Here is a 13,716-nt window from a genome sequence, read left to right on the forward strand (position 1 = left end):
GTCGACGTGGCCAGATCCCCACCAACCTGCAGGAAGCCGCTGGGGTCGTTCTCCTTGATGACCTCCAGGCAGTACTCCATCAGGCCCGTGGTCTGGCGTAGCTTGACCGTGCAGTGAGAAATCTGGTCTCGCACCACCTGCAGTGGGACAAGGAGAGTGCCTTTGCTTGGAGCGGCGGGGTTTGGGCAGACAGGGAGCAAACGGGCTTTGGTGCTGCGTGGGCACAGGGAGAGGGACAGGGCAACGCGAAGGGAGACAGAGACTCAAGGGAGGAGAAAAAGGCAGAACTTGTCAAGATTCATACGCCGAATTCCAGATCCTTGAGAACCTGGCGAACAACAAGCCTTGTTTAGCGCAAAATTATTAACCCACGTAATTATTCCAAGCAGTAGGGCAGTTCCTTGCCCTGCCTTTAATTAAGACAGCTTCCAAATGGCAGCTTATGAACTCCATGGAAAGCAAATGCCTACCTCCATAGATACACAGCTGCTGCCACAGCCTTCGTGGGGCTGCCCCTATCCATCCTCAGCACGGAGCCGGGATGCGGGGCTGGCTCTGGGGCAGCTGCATCCAACGGCCCTGGCTGAGGAGCGAGCCTGATATTTTGGTATTTCCAAGAGGAAGGAACACACCGCCTCCCCCAGCTTCGCAATCTGTTTGAGATGCTTGTGTTTCAGCATCCCGGCACTGGAGCACAAGCAAGCCTGTGGTTTAGCCAGTGCCTGCGGGCTCTGCTGACCTTCCCTAAAACACAGCGGAGAGGATGGGATTCGGGATGTGATACCGTGAGGGTGTATTTGAAGGCTGGCTGGTCCCTCATGCTGAATCCCTGCCGGAGACAGCGCAGGTCTGCGCCCGGTGTAAGCGAGATTTCTGTCACGGGAGATTGGCAGAGCGGCTCAGGAAGAGAGATTTATGCGTTAGAGGAACATGCCCACAGCAGATAATTTTCTTTTTTTTTTTTTCCGGAAGAGCTTTAAAGCTGTGTAAAGTTCTCCACCAGGACCGAACAGAGCTATTGCAGCTCCGGAGACCGCAGCTATTCAGGATGTTAGACTGTAAAGACAAGCTTCCCATCAGCATCTGCACCTGCAGTGCGATGGAAAAGGCTGCAATGAGCAGCGATTAACATTTCTGAAGGCACGGTTGTGTCCTCAGCACTGCACTCGGTGAATCCCAGCGCCTGTGGGCCCACTGGTCGACCCCCCCTGGGCTGAGGAGCATCTCCGCCTTGTGAGCATCCCGACGGTCCGAGGGATGGGGAGGAGAAACGAAGCACATGTCAGCCCCCTGCGGCAAACGAACCTGGGTTTCCAGGGGGATGATGGCTCCTGTAGGGCAATCAATCACATCATGTGTTGCTTACTTATAATTTAATCACCTCTACTTAATCACCTAACAGGAAGAAAAGAATCACCAGTCTTCCAACTTGGGACAATATATCTGCTTCTGTGAAATGCCAGGAAACACCCTCCGAGCCGGCTCCTGATTTTCCGGCAGTAGCCATTCCTTGCTGTTTTTAGCAAGCCCAGCCCAATGTCTCCAGCCTGCATCCCGGATGGCTCTGAGACTGGGCTAGCGAGCAGCACGATCAGCACACACCAGTTTTGGCCTCAAACACTGTCATTAGAGGGAAGACTTCGCTCAGTGCCAGTTTCTAACACTTGAGTGCACTGGAATGACTCTGCTGGGATGGACCTTTTCTGGATAAGCCCCTGGACTTCCTTTCTCTGCAGGGATGGTCAGTCCTTTGGGGTGGGATCCAGAAGGTGCAGCGGGCGTGCAAAGCATTGCAGCAACCTGCAGCCCCTTGTTTAGCCGCAACATAAAGCAGCCCCTTGCGCTAATTAAAGCTGTTTTGCCCAGAGAGCGATGCTGAGGGGTTGTTCTGCTCTTGCAAGGGTTTGTCGGCCGTGCGGATGTTGGGTCTCTCAGCCGCAGACCATGGTGCTACCACTGAGTGTGAGATGAGCCCAGCCTGTGGGCTCCAACCTTGCTGTTAGAGCGTATCCCGACCGCACCGACCGAGCCAGAGCAAAGGTTTTGCATTCCCGGCCTGCTGGGCTGCAGATGGGCAAGTGGGGATCCCCCGCCTTGGTCACCCAAGAAAGCAGCCTCCTCCTTTCGTTCCTCTGCGGGGAAATGCACACGCCATCAGGAAGACAGCGAAGATGGGATCGGTAAAACAATCTTCTTATCTTCTTTGCAGCTCAAATCTCTGTCTGGTTTGCCCAGGATAATGAATCTGTGAGCCTCTCCCTGCCCCAGTAGACGCTTTCGAAGTATTACCATCAGAATTGCCATCTGCTAGCGCCAGCCAGACACGAGCCCCCCAAGAAACAGCATTTGCTGAGTGAGGACAGGGACAGTGTCCCTGGACACGCCGCTGGCTCCCCAGCACCCGCTTGGCCAAGAGATGGGGCTACCAGCGAGGTGAGGGGACACGCCACCACTGCGCCGGTGGCAGCGTGAGACCTGCGGGGCTTCGTGGCACTGGCTGCCAGGAGGGAGCTGGGACGCGGAGATGCCAGTCCCGGCTTTGCCCCTCTACCCTGCGCGTTCCCCGGCGGCAGGGTGAGGTGAGGGCAGCGCCAGGCAGCTCTGGGCTAATTAATTACCGAGCTTCCTGGCAGATTATCCCTGCTAATAAAGGTCTGGGCGGGAGTGGAAGTGTTTGCTGCGGGCTGCCACCGAGGCTACGTAAATCTTTACGCACGTGGGTGCAAACTGAGATACAAGAAATTCCATTTAGACCTAAGTGAAAGCTTTTCTTTTCCTTAAAGGTGGACAGAGACCAAAATAGAGAGGCTGTGGAGTCTCCAGCCTTGGAGACATCCAAGCCCTTCCTGGAGGCGGCCCAGGGCTCTACGTGCTCAGACGCTGCACCCAAAGCAGTGGCTGCGGCTCTGTCCCAGCCCACACCTTCAGCCCCAGCGCTCCTGCCCTTCTCTAGCTCTGCCATGCCCTTCGGGGACCCAGCATCTATTCATCTGGAGAACTAGAGCATGAAACAGCAGTTTAATTGCAGCATCGACACAGCAGGCAAGCCGACAGCGGAAATCCACGTTCCCATCACCACCGACAAACTGTTTTTGAGGCAAGAAGAGGGATCTTTGGTTGGGAGCTAGTGGGGCTTCGTGCCTTTACAGCTTCTGCGCTCCATCCAAGAGAAATGGGATGTAGACAGGAACAGTGGGACTCCACGAATCGCTTTGATTAGGGAAATCAAAGGTTTTAAAAATAAGCATCCCCCACAATCAAAGGTTTTAAAAATAAGCATCCCCCACACCATTGAAGGCACGGTCTAAACTCAGTGGGGCCAGTGAAGCCGAAAAGTTTTCCATATGGCCTTAAGCATCCCATGGTTCTCCTTGTGCATCTGGGATTTCCAGTCCCTGGGGTTCCTCAGCTCCCTGTTACCCCAGTAATGAAGAGTATTTTGATGAAGAGAGCTGGAAGTGAAATCTGGAAGTTCCTTTGACTCACATAATTAAAGGAGGCTGTGTTGGGCTGAGGGGCAGCCTCAGGAGGCCTCAAAGGGCCAGGAAAACCAGGCTGCCAGGAATTCTGCATGGAGGGAGCCAGCTTACAAACCTCTCCTTGAAACCACGCGGGTAGCACACCTCACCGAGTGGCGGCATCTTCTGGGAAAGGGCTAATGGCTCAGCTGCTGAGGGGATTTGGGCAGCTCCAAACACTTTTCTTTGTGGTCGTTTTTTATCAAATGCCTTTTTTTTCCCTTTAGGTGCCAAAGGAGGCAACAGCCAGCACCCGGCTGCTAATTACAGCCTATAAAAAGGACTTTTGCTGCGCACTCGCAGCAGTTCACTACTACCTTAAAATAGCAAATTTATTTCAAGAGCTTTACTTCCCTGTAAGATGACATTAGCTATAATTTACATTTTAATACAGCTCCTAGAAGGCAGTAACATCTGCACTCATCTCTACTTAAATGTCTTCCTCACCTTCCTCCTCGTTTTAGTACTCGGCTAGATAATCGGTTTTCAAGGCACTCAACCTCACTTGAACCTTGGCTCCTCACGCCCGGGACGAGTCCTGCCGCGGATGTCACATGGAGGACAGGGAGCCTCCTCATCCCGGGCACACCATGGGGACTGGGGTACGGTCACCTGCGTGGCCGTGGGGACAATGTTACGGGGAGCAGCGCGGCAGCGCTTCACCGCAGGGCTGCAAACCCAGACAGAAAAATACCCGACAGAAAAATCCCCGGGACAGATCCCGAGGGCTTCACTCTGCTGAATGCCATAACTATGCGTCCTCCGAGCAGAACATTTCCAGGTGGATGTTTCCATGGTGACTTGCCTCTTGCTGTTGGGAGAGGAGGCTCCGGCTGGAGCTGGGAAAAGCAGAGCTGCTGCGTTAACGGCCCTGTGCGATGCTGGCGGCAGCACGACCTGGAGGCTTGCACAGCCTGTTCTGATCAAAGGCTTCTGCACGACACCAACAAGTGTGGGAAGCTGCAATAGGGAGACCTGGTCTCCAGTGCAGAGCCGCTGGAGAACATGGAGCATAGATTCATAGAATCATAGAATGGTTTGGGTTGGAAGGAACCTTAAAGATCATCCAGTTCCACACCCTGTCATGGGGAGGGACACCTCCCACCAGACCAGTTCCTGATCACCAGTGACCTAATCCAATGGAGTACACCAAGATCCCTTGGGCTTCCTTGTGACCATGAAATGATAGAGTTTTCAATTCTTGGTGAAGGGAGGCGGGGAGCCAGCAAAACTGCCACCTTGGATTTCCGAAGGGCAGACTTTAACCTGTTTAGGAGCATGGTTGAGAGTGTCCCTTGGGAGGCAGTTTTGAAGAGCAAAGGTGCCCAGGAAAGCTGGTCATACTTCAAGCAGGTGCTCTTAGAAGCACAGGTGAAGGCCATCCCCATGTCCCAAAAGACGAGCCGACGGGGAAGAAGGCCAGCCTGGCTAAATAGAGAGCTTTGGCTGGACCTCAGGAAAAAAAGGAAGGCTTACATTCTCTGGAAAAGGGGCTTAGCAACTTATGAGGATTATCAAGATATAACAAAGCTATGCAGGGGGAAGATTAGAAGGGCCAAAGCTCAATCAGAACTCAGCTTGGCCACTGCAGTTAAAGACAACAAGAAGAGATTTTTCCAGTATATCAACAGAAAAAGGAAGACTAGGGAAAATATAGGTCCACTGATGAATGAGACGGGTGCCCTAGTGGTGGAAGACACAGAGAAGGCAGAGTTACTGAATGCCTTCTTTTCTTCGGTCTTCACTGATAAAGCCGTCCCTCACACATCCCATACCCTGGAGGCAAGGGGGAAGGTCCGGAGAGAGGAAGATTTTCCCTTAGTTGAGGAGGACTGGGTCAGAGACCACTTGGCCAAGCTGGACATTCATAAGTCCATGGGCCCTGACGGGATGCACCCGCGAGTGCTGAGAGAGCTGGCAGATGTTATCGCTAGACCACTCTCCATTGTCTTTGCAAGGTCATGGGGAACAGGAGAGGTGCCTGAGGACTGGAGGAAGGCTAACGTCACTCCAATCTTCAAAAAAGGCAAGAAGGAGGACCCAGGGAACTACAGGCCGGTTAGTCTCACCTCTGTCCCTGGGAAGGTAATGGAGCGACTCATTCTGGATGTCGTCTCCAAACACATAGAGGAACAGGAAGTTATTGGAAGTGGTCAGCATGGATTTACCAAGGGCAAATCATGCCTGACCAATCTGATAGCTTTCTATGATGTTATAACGGGTTGGCTGGATGAGGGGAGAGCCGTAGATGTCATCTACCTTGACCTTAGCAAGGCTTTTGACACTGTCTCCCATAACATCCTCATTAGGAAGCTGAGGAAGTATGGGCTAGACGAGGTGACAGTGAGGTGGATCGAGAGCTGGCTGAGTGACAGAACCCAGAGGGTTGTGATCAGCGGCACAGAGTCCAGTTGGAGGCCTGTAACGAGTGGTGTCCCTCAGGGGTCAATACTTGGACCAATTTTGTTCAATATATTCATTAATGACCTAGATGAGGGGACAGAGTGTATCCTCAGCAAGTTTGCTGATGATACCAAGCTGGGAGGGGTGGCCGACACTCCAGAGGGCCGTGCTGCCATCCAGCGTGACCTGGACAGGCTGGAGAGCTGGGCAGAGAAGAACCTAATGAGGTTCAACAAAAGCAAGTGTAGGGTCCTGCACCTGGGAAGGAAGAATGCCAAACACCAGTATAGGTTAGGGGCGGACATGCTGGGAAGCAGCTCTGAGGAGAAGGACCTGGGGGTCCTGGTAGACAGCAAATTATCCATGAGCCAGCAGTGTGCCCTTGTCGCCAAGAAGGCCAATGGCATCCTGGGCTGCATAGGGAAGACTGTGGCCAGTAGGTCGAGGGAGGTCATTCTCCCCCTCTACTCTGCACTGGTGAGGCCACAACTGGAGTACTGTGTCCAGTTCTGGGCTCCCCAGTTCAAGAGGGACAGGGAACTACTGGAGCGAGTCCAGCGAAGGGCAACCAAGATGATTGTGGGACTGGAGCACCTCCCTTATGAGGAAAGGCTGAAAGAGCTGGGACTCTTTAGCCTGGAGAAGAGAAGGTTGAGGGGGGACCTGATTAATGTTTACAAGTACCTAAAGGGTGGGTTTAAGGAGGACGGAGCCAGGCTCTTTTCAATGGTTCCCAGCGACAGGACAAGGGGCAATGGGCACAAGCTAGAACATAGGAAGTTCCGTTCAAATACACGGAAAAACTTCTTTACAGTGAGGGTGACAGAGCACTGGAACAGGCTGCCCAGGCAGGTGGTGGAGTCCCCTTCTCTGGAGATTTTCAAGACCCGCCTGGATGCAGCCCTGAGGGATGTGCTTTAGGCAATCCTGCTCTAGCAGGGGAGTTGGACTAGATGATCTCTAGAGGTCCCTTCCAACTCTGAAGATTCCGTGATTCCGTGATTCCGTGATTCCTGGAAAATTCTGACCGTAACCCCTAAAGAAGGGTCATGGACCAGCATTTCATCTCTGGAGATCCAGCGCTACGGACAGGAGCCCTTGGTGAGTGTTTCCTATATAATTAGCTCCCCTGGGAAATGTGACAACCGCTGTTGGCAAAGACATCCTATGACCTGAAGGCCAGAAGGCCAGAATGGTCCACCACACTGCTGAGGGCTTAAAAGGAGGAGCTCAGTTCATGTGTGCTGTGGACTGAGAGATTTCTTCCTAGGACAACACTGCAGGGAAGCCTCTGTGTCCCCTGCACAAACCAGCTCGTGCTGTAGGGCATCTTCCCTTGGGGAAGACCATACCGGTCCTCTGAAAACCAGGGTCGGCAATGAGGAGCCGGACAGACAAGAAGGTCTATCCAGGAGGTGCAGCAGGCACGTGGCCCCACTGCTCCTCCAGATGTTATTTTTTTAAAGCCTGGGTTCTTAATCTGAATGCAAATGTAGGGGGAGGGTGGGGAAAGGCAGGGAAATGTCCCTTCCAAGTTCATTTCCTCCCAAACCTCTCCCCGTTCTGGAGTAATTAGTGTTGGCCCACAGGCAAACCTGGATTTGTGCCTGCCTCCATGAAATATGTGTCAAGCCAAAGTAGGTCAGTCCTGAAACCGAGCTGACCCCGACTCTGGGCACTGCACGGGAATGGGAACTTGGGCTCTCCGGTGAAAGGTGCCTGTGGTACTGTGCCAGCCGGCAGGCTCTGTCCCTCCGTGCTCCTCCTCCTCGCTCACACGGTGCCACATTGTGCCATGCTGGCCAACCTCCCAGCAGGCAGGAGGGGCAGCCCATGGAGAGATGGGCTGCAGCCAGGGCGCTGAGGCTCCATGCCGGCTGCTGGAGCAACTAGTTAGGATCTGAAAGGGCTCCTGGGTGGCACAGGTAAGTCCCACTGGTCAATCTATCTGCTCATCTCCTCCTCAGCAGAGATGTTCTGGGGACATGGCAGTGGCAAGTGGACACGCAGGGCAGGCCAGGATGCTCTGGACTGGTCTCCCATGGGAAGGGGTGAAGCTATCACCGCCAAGTCAGCAGCCAGCTGTCCTAACGTGAACATCAACCAGGACAAGCCCCACAGTCCTGCAGAAGGACCCACCACGGGTCCAAATTCCGCACAAAGCACATGCCAGGGCACGTGTAGGACGGTGCCGAGCATGCAGCATGCCGCTGTGGATGGGGCCGGTGGAGGCAGGGAGGTGGCCCCTCTGCTGCACAGTTTCACCCCCTCCATACTGTCCTTCCTGACACCCTGGAAGTGCTCCAGAGCCTCGGAGAAAGAGTTGGGGGCTTTGTTATCCCCCCCCAACCAGCCCCAGCCTCGGGCAGTGGGGGGAATGTCCCATCGTGAGGCAGCTGCTCCAGGCACAATGCTGCTTTCATGTCTCATTCTGTTCCCCTGACCCTTTGAGCGAGGCCAGCCCAGCCCGTGCCCAGCTGGAGCTGCAGGTGCTGCCTTTGTCCAGGGGTTTCCTTGGAGGAGGCAAAGGGGAAGCTGCCCCGTGCGGCGATGATCCGGGCAGCCCCTTCCCTGGGGTGGGAGCGCACGCGGGGACAGTGGCAGCGCTGGGGAAGGGGGCGCAGGGGGACAGGCTGCAGGGTGGGTGGCAAACGCTTGCCTCAGTGGCCTGGTGTGGCCAGGGGACCCTGCGCATGAAGAACGGGGACAGAAAGGACTCTGAACTCTGAGGGCTGAGACTCTCTCGCACCCCCTGTCCCGTCTGCAGCTTGTGAAAGCAGGCGAGGCCCTCTCCGTCCCCGTCCCCAAGCCAGAGGGGAAGGACGTGTGATCACCAGGGCTGCGCGCCAAGGCTGCGTGTCCCCGCCTGGTGATGCTGAAGCCTTGGGAAGCAAATCTCAGCGCGCAGGACTCTTGCTGGCGCTTGGCGGGGGGGGTCAAGGCTGCACAACTCTCCCCATAAGAGGCTAAGGCCAAAGCAGCACAGTTGCATTTACTACCTACCTCCCCGCTCCCCGCCCCTGCAAGAACAGAAAGGGAAAATCAAACGATTTCAGGCTAAAAATCTGACCACCACTGAGCAGGCTGCAGGGCGGAGGGGAGCACCTTCTGGATTTTAAACACCAGCTGCCGTGAAGCTATCGGTAACCGGACAAAGGCTCGTGCGCCGCGTGTGCCGGGGCAGGCAGGGACATGGAGCCCTTCCTGCACGGCACGTGGGGAGCTGCCAGAGCTCCCTCCTTCGGGGAGGGAGGCTCGAGGGCTGATTTTAACAGAGATCAGTCTGAAACCCAGGGGCTGTTTCTTCTTTTAAGGGCCAGGCCTGCCTCACGACAAAGCCCGGCTGATAGCAAGGGTGGATGGGGGTGGGATGTACACGCTGGGGGGACAGGAGGTAAGAACAAGCGGTGGGAAGCAGTTCCCTTCCTCCGGCCAATAAGCGAAAGGCCCTCCGCGGGTTGTGCTGAGGAGGGAAATTGCTTTATGCTGCCCGGCTTTGTGAGGGTTTAATCAACCATGCTGAAGGGGAAGAGGGAAAGAGAGTCCACCAGGCAGCGGGGGTCCCCTCTGCGCCTAGAAGACAGGCTGGCGGGGTGGCATCACTGTTTGGGGACGTGCTTTACACCGAGCACTGATGCTCAGTCCCACAAAGCTGCTATTGTCCATCTCCCGACGGGAATGGTGACGAGCCCTCGTGTTGCGGCGCCCATCGCCTGCAGGCAGACCACAGACCTGTGGCCTCCTCCCTCACTTTAGGCAGGTTCCGGAATCCCTTTGGGAGCCTCCTTGGGTGGCCCAAAGCAAGACCAGGGAGGATGCAAGTGAAGAAGAGAAGAGATGCAGATGTTTGTAGCCCAAAAACTGAAATGCCCTTGGAAGAGGGACCGTGGATGCACAAAGTGATGTTGGTGTGAAATGCTGGCCCATATCAGTGACGGCCAGGGTGCAATGACCTTGTCCAACAGATACTGGGCACTGCTTCACCTGCTCCACTGCTCCCAGGTGAGATCTGGCCCTTTGCTTCCCTTCTCAGCCCCACACCAGCTGAAAAGGCACAGTGTAGTGACTTCAGGAATGACACAAGGCCAGTTTTCACAGCTGACCTCAATGCTCACGTTGAGAGCTGCACCTCAGTTCCCTCAGGGCCAACAATTCATCTCTCAGTGAAAGCTGAAGCCACGAGGTGCTCGACAAGCACAGAACAGAGAACGGAGCAATTCCTGCTCCTGCCTCATGACAAAAGTGGCAACTCGTGATACCAAGCGCCCCACAACTTCAGATGAAGCCAGTACAAATTACAGGCACTCAGCACCCTGCAGGGCCATGCTAGTAGCTCAGAAGCAACATGGGGCGTGAACAAGGTCCTTTTCCAGCCTGTGAATGCTGCGCACATGGCTCTGCTGACCTAATGACTAGTAGTTGGCCCAGTAACGGAGTAATTCAGTGGGAACCACTCCCTGGCGGAAGCAGCACTTTGCTCAGTGCCTGCCACGCTGGAAGCCAGCTGGGCATCTGCAGCGAAACCAAATTCAGCTAATGTGAAAAGCAAGAAGAGCGGCTTCCCAGTGACCTCCCCGTTCCTCCCGCAGCGCTTCACCCCAACAAACAGCACAGAATCATAGAATTGCCTAGGCTGGAAGGGACCTTTCAGATCACCTAGTCCAATCATCCACCTAACTCTGACAAAAAACATCACTAAACCATCACAGTCCTCGTCCTCATCTAGTGCCAACCCTGCAGAAAGCTCTCTGACCGCCCAGGCCGGTGCGTAGGGGCTCACCTTCAGCTTGTGTTCGTGCTCCTTGTTGACCCGGGACAGCAGCTGGGCTTTCCTTCTGTTGAGGGCATCGATGAGGGCGTCACACTGGGCCACGAGGCAGGCCTCGAACTCCACGCTGTTCTCCTGCGGGTCAGAGCAGAGCATCACAGCCCTTGGGAAAACTAATTTTTTTTACGATACCACATGGGCCATTTTTCTATATGCAGCACACAAATCCGTATCATTAGCACGTGGGGTGCTTACACCTTTGCCTCATGGCAAATGTGGTGGTGGCAGGTGAGGAACAGGTTTGATCCATCCTGCCACATCCTTGGATCTGCCTATGGCAGAGAGGACAAGGGCTGGGTCTCTGCTGCTCGCTCCGTGACACGGGCAGCTTTGGGAGGAGCAGTTTTTAGCAGGGCTGCAGGCGGATAATATGAAAAAGTCAGGTGTGGACCCCTTTTGGAGAGCACCCACCAAACCAAGCTGGGGAGATGGGACAGAGGGTGTCAGAACAGCACATCCTGGTGGGAAGGGGCTGTTCCTCGGCCAGGAGACACAGTACCTGGATTTGCTGCACCATATTGCGGAGTTGGACCAGGAACTCTTTTGCTTCCTTGGCTCTGTCTGACAACCCGTTGAGGGCCTGGGAAAGCTGGCTCTGCAGGGGGAAGAAAGAGAGTGGTCATTTCCATGTCTTGGACTCAACCTTGTGCTGGGGGAGCTGATGCATGTGCAATTTGGGCTGGGGATGGACTGCAGCAACCCACCGAGGTGTCCTTCTGCCCCTGCTGCCCTGAGTGTAAGGAGAGGAAAAGGAGGGTTAGCCATCACCATGGATGCCCTAGCCTTGGGAAGCAGATAGCGAGTATCACAGAATCATAGAATGGTTTGGGTTGGAAGGGACCTTTAAAGATCACGCACTGCCCCCTGCCCTGGGCAGGGACACCTCCCACCAGCCCAGGTTGCTCCAAGCCCCGTCCAGCCTGGCCTTGAACACCTCCAGGGATGGGGCAGCCACAGCTTCTCTGGGCAACCTGGGTATCCACCTCCGCCACAGGCTTCTCTGGGTGATCAGAGACAAGCCACATCTACCCTGGGTCTCAAAGCGAGCCAGTGGCTACCTCCCCTGAATCTGTGCTCTCCAGGGAGCCAGACACCCCAAATCCTGTAGGATCTGCCCCGTGTCTTCTGAGGATGATCAGCAAAAGGGCGCAGGTCAGGCCACTCGAATTGGGCTGAAAATTCCCCAATCTCCCCAGGAAAGCCAAGGTAAAGCAGGGTCCTCCCCCACCATCCAAAATACCGACTGCTCCTTCCTCCTGCGGTGCTAAGGAGGTGGAGCGCACACCCACAGCCTGCTCCGGCCGAAGCTGAGCTGAGCTGCATAACAGAGTAATAATAACGATCAGGCCTTGTGCTTTTTCATTTTCATGCCGCTTTCCAAACATTAACTCTGGAATCTTCCCCTTTTGCCGGGATTTCAGTAGGAGTTATTATCTCCAGAGCTGGGCAAATCACCCGCGATAATTTACCTCTGGGAGAGATTTTGCCTCTCTCGTGGGCTGCAAAACGCCTGCAAACACCACACAGGATTTGAGGTGCGATCTTTCTTTGTGGCAGACACAGAAGGGGGCCCAGAAGACGGCTGATGCCCCCAAATCTCCAAAAACCTACTGTGACTGTCCCTCCTGTGATCAGGACGCTGGCACCGGGCTGGCACCGGCCCTGTCATGCCGTGCCCACCCCACCCCCCTCCCCGGACACCGGTGCGGGGAGAGGGAGCACCTGCTGAGAACGGCGCTGGGCTGACATCGAGAAAAAAAAAGAATTGCTATTGAAGAGACAAGGTAGCAAACAAACGGCGACCATTTTAATGGCCCATAAAATGACCTTACTGCAGCTTCCCCTGGAGATGTTAATATAACCCTAGCGATTTCTGCATTTCCTTTGTAATTGATCGTGCCGGACTCATTAGGATGTGGAGCTAATCAGCGAATGCATCTCTACTAAAAATGGGATTGCTAAATCAGCTCAGCAGGTCTCCCCATCCCTCCTCCCTCCCCTTCCCCGAGCAAAGGCTGGCGGAGAGCCAAGGTCGGAGCCCGAGATGCTCCCCGTGGCGCTGGCAGCCCCAGGCACCGCAGGGACAACCCAGCCCTGCCTCGTCCTCCGCCCCGCGCCCCTGCAAAAGCCTCCATCCCCCTGCCCCACGCTCACCCTCCGCAGCCCACGCACGGCTCCAGCCCCCCCAAGATTTAGGGAGATGTCTTAAGCCCGGCAACCGAGCGCTGCAAGGCCCTGGTCTTCCATAATGCAGGCAATTAATAGAGAAAATCAGCGGGAGACTGTTATGTTTACAAGCTCCTCATTAAAACTGCAGCATGGTGGGTTTTTTCCTTTAATAAAGTCCTTTTTTTTTTTTTCTGTCAACGTACATTTCAGAAAGGGGATCTTTGTATCAACATAACTCTTTGAGGCTTTCCCAATGGGAAAGCATTTTAAATGCGCTCTTAAAATTTAATAAGAGCTCTGTGACGCCAGTCTGCACTGTCCACGTGCAGCTCCTTCACCCCGCACACCCCCAGCCCCGCGGCACAAGGGCTCCCACGGCGCAGAGATCTTTGAGCCTATCCACAAAAAGAAAAAAGACGGTCCATCGCCTTCAGAGCATCCCTCCCCGCTGTCTTAACGCTGCATCCCCGTTCTCAGCTCAGCCTTTTCGAGATGTTCTCAATGCCACCAATGCCGGCAGGCCAGGGGCATGAACTAGTCAAGTGACCGTATTTTTGCCATAATTGTTAAGGTTTTTCCATAACTGTGAAATGCGCAGTGGACACTCTGCCCTGTCCCTCGCCCCTGGCATGGAGAATGGGGTGCCAACACCAGCATGCCCAGCTCACAGCGACGTGCGGTAAGAGCATCGCCTGTGCAAAGCTGGTGATGCCAGCTCCTATGTATGGGTGGCCACAGGCTCCTCGCTGGACATGGGAGCTCAAAGATTTGGTTTTTCATCGGCATGAGCTTCGTGCC

General features: G+C 54.8%; 1 protein-coding gene across 23 annotated transcripts in view; it reads right to left on the bottom strand.

Annotated features, from left to right (window-relative positions):
- TRIM9 (tripartite motif containing 9) overlaps positions 1-13,716 on the bottom strand; it is a 66,693-nt gene that overhangs the window by 19,306 nt on the left and 33,671 nt on the right. For 17 of the 23 annotated variants that reach the window (XM_054199378.1, XM_054199375.1, XM_054199368.1 and 14 more), the window contains exons 2-4: positions 11,249-11,344; positions 10,702-10,824; positions 27-137 (exon numbers count right to left, since the gene is read on the bottom strand). In XM_054199378.1, coding sequence (XP_054055353.1) covers positions 27-137; positions 10,702-10,824; positions 11,249-11,344 — 330 coding nt within the window. The remainder of the gene's footprint in view (positions 1-26; positions 138-10,701; positions 10,825-11,248; positions 11,345-13,716) is intronic. The other 6 variants (XM_054199380.1, XM_054199373.1, XM_054199371.1 and 3 more) reach the window with 3 other exon arrangements.

Source organism: Rissa tridactyla, chromosome 4 (assembly GCF_028500815.1).
Source record: "Rissa tridactyla isolate bRisTri1 chromosome 4, bRisTri1.patW.cur.20221130, whole genome shotgun sequence".
Classification (NCBI taxonomy): domain Eukaryota; kingdom Metazoa; phylum Chordata; class Aves; order Charadriiformes; family Laridae; genus Rissa; species Rissa tridactyla.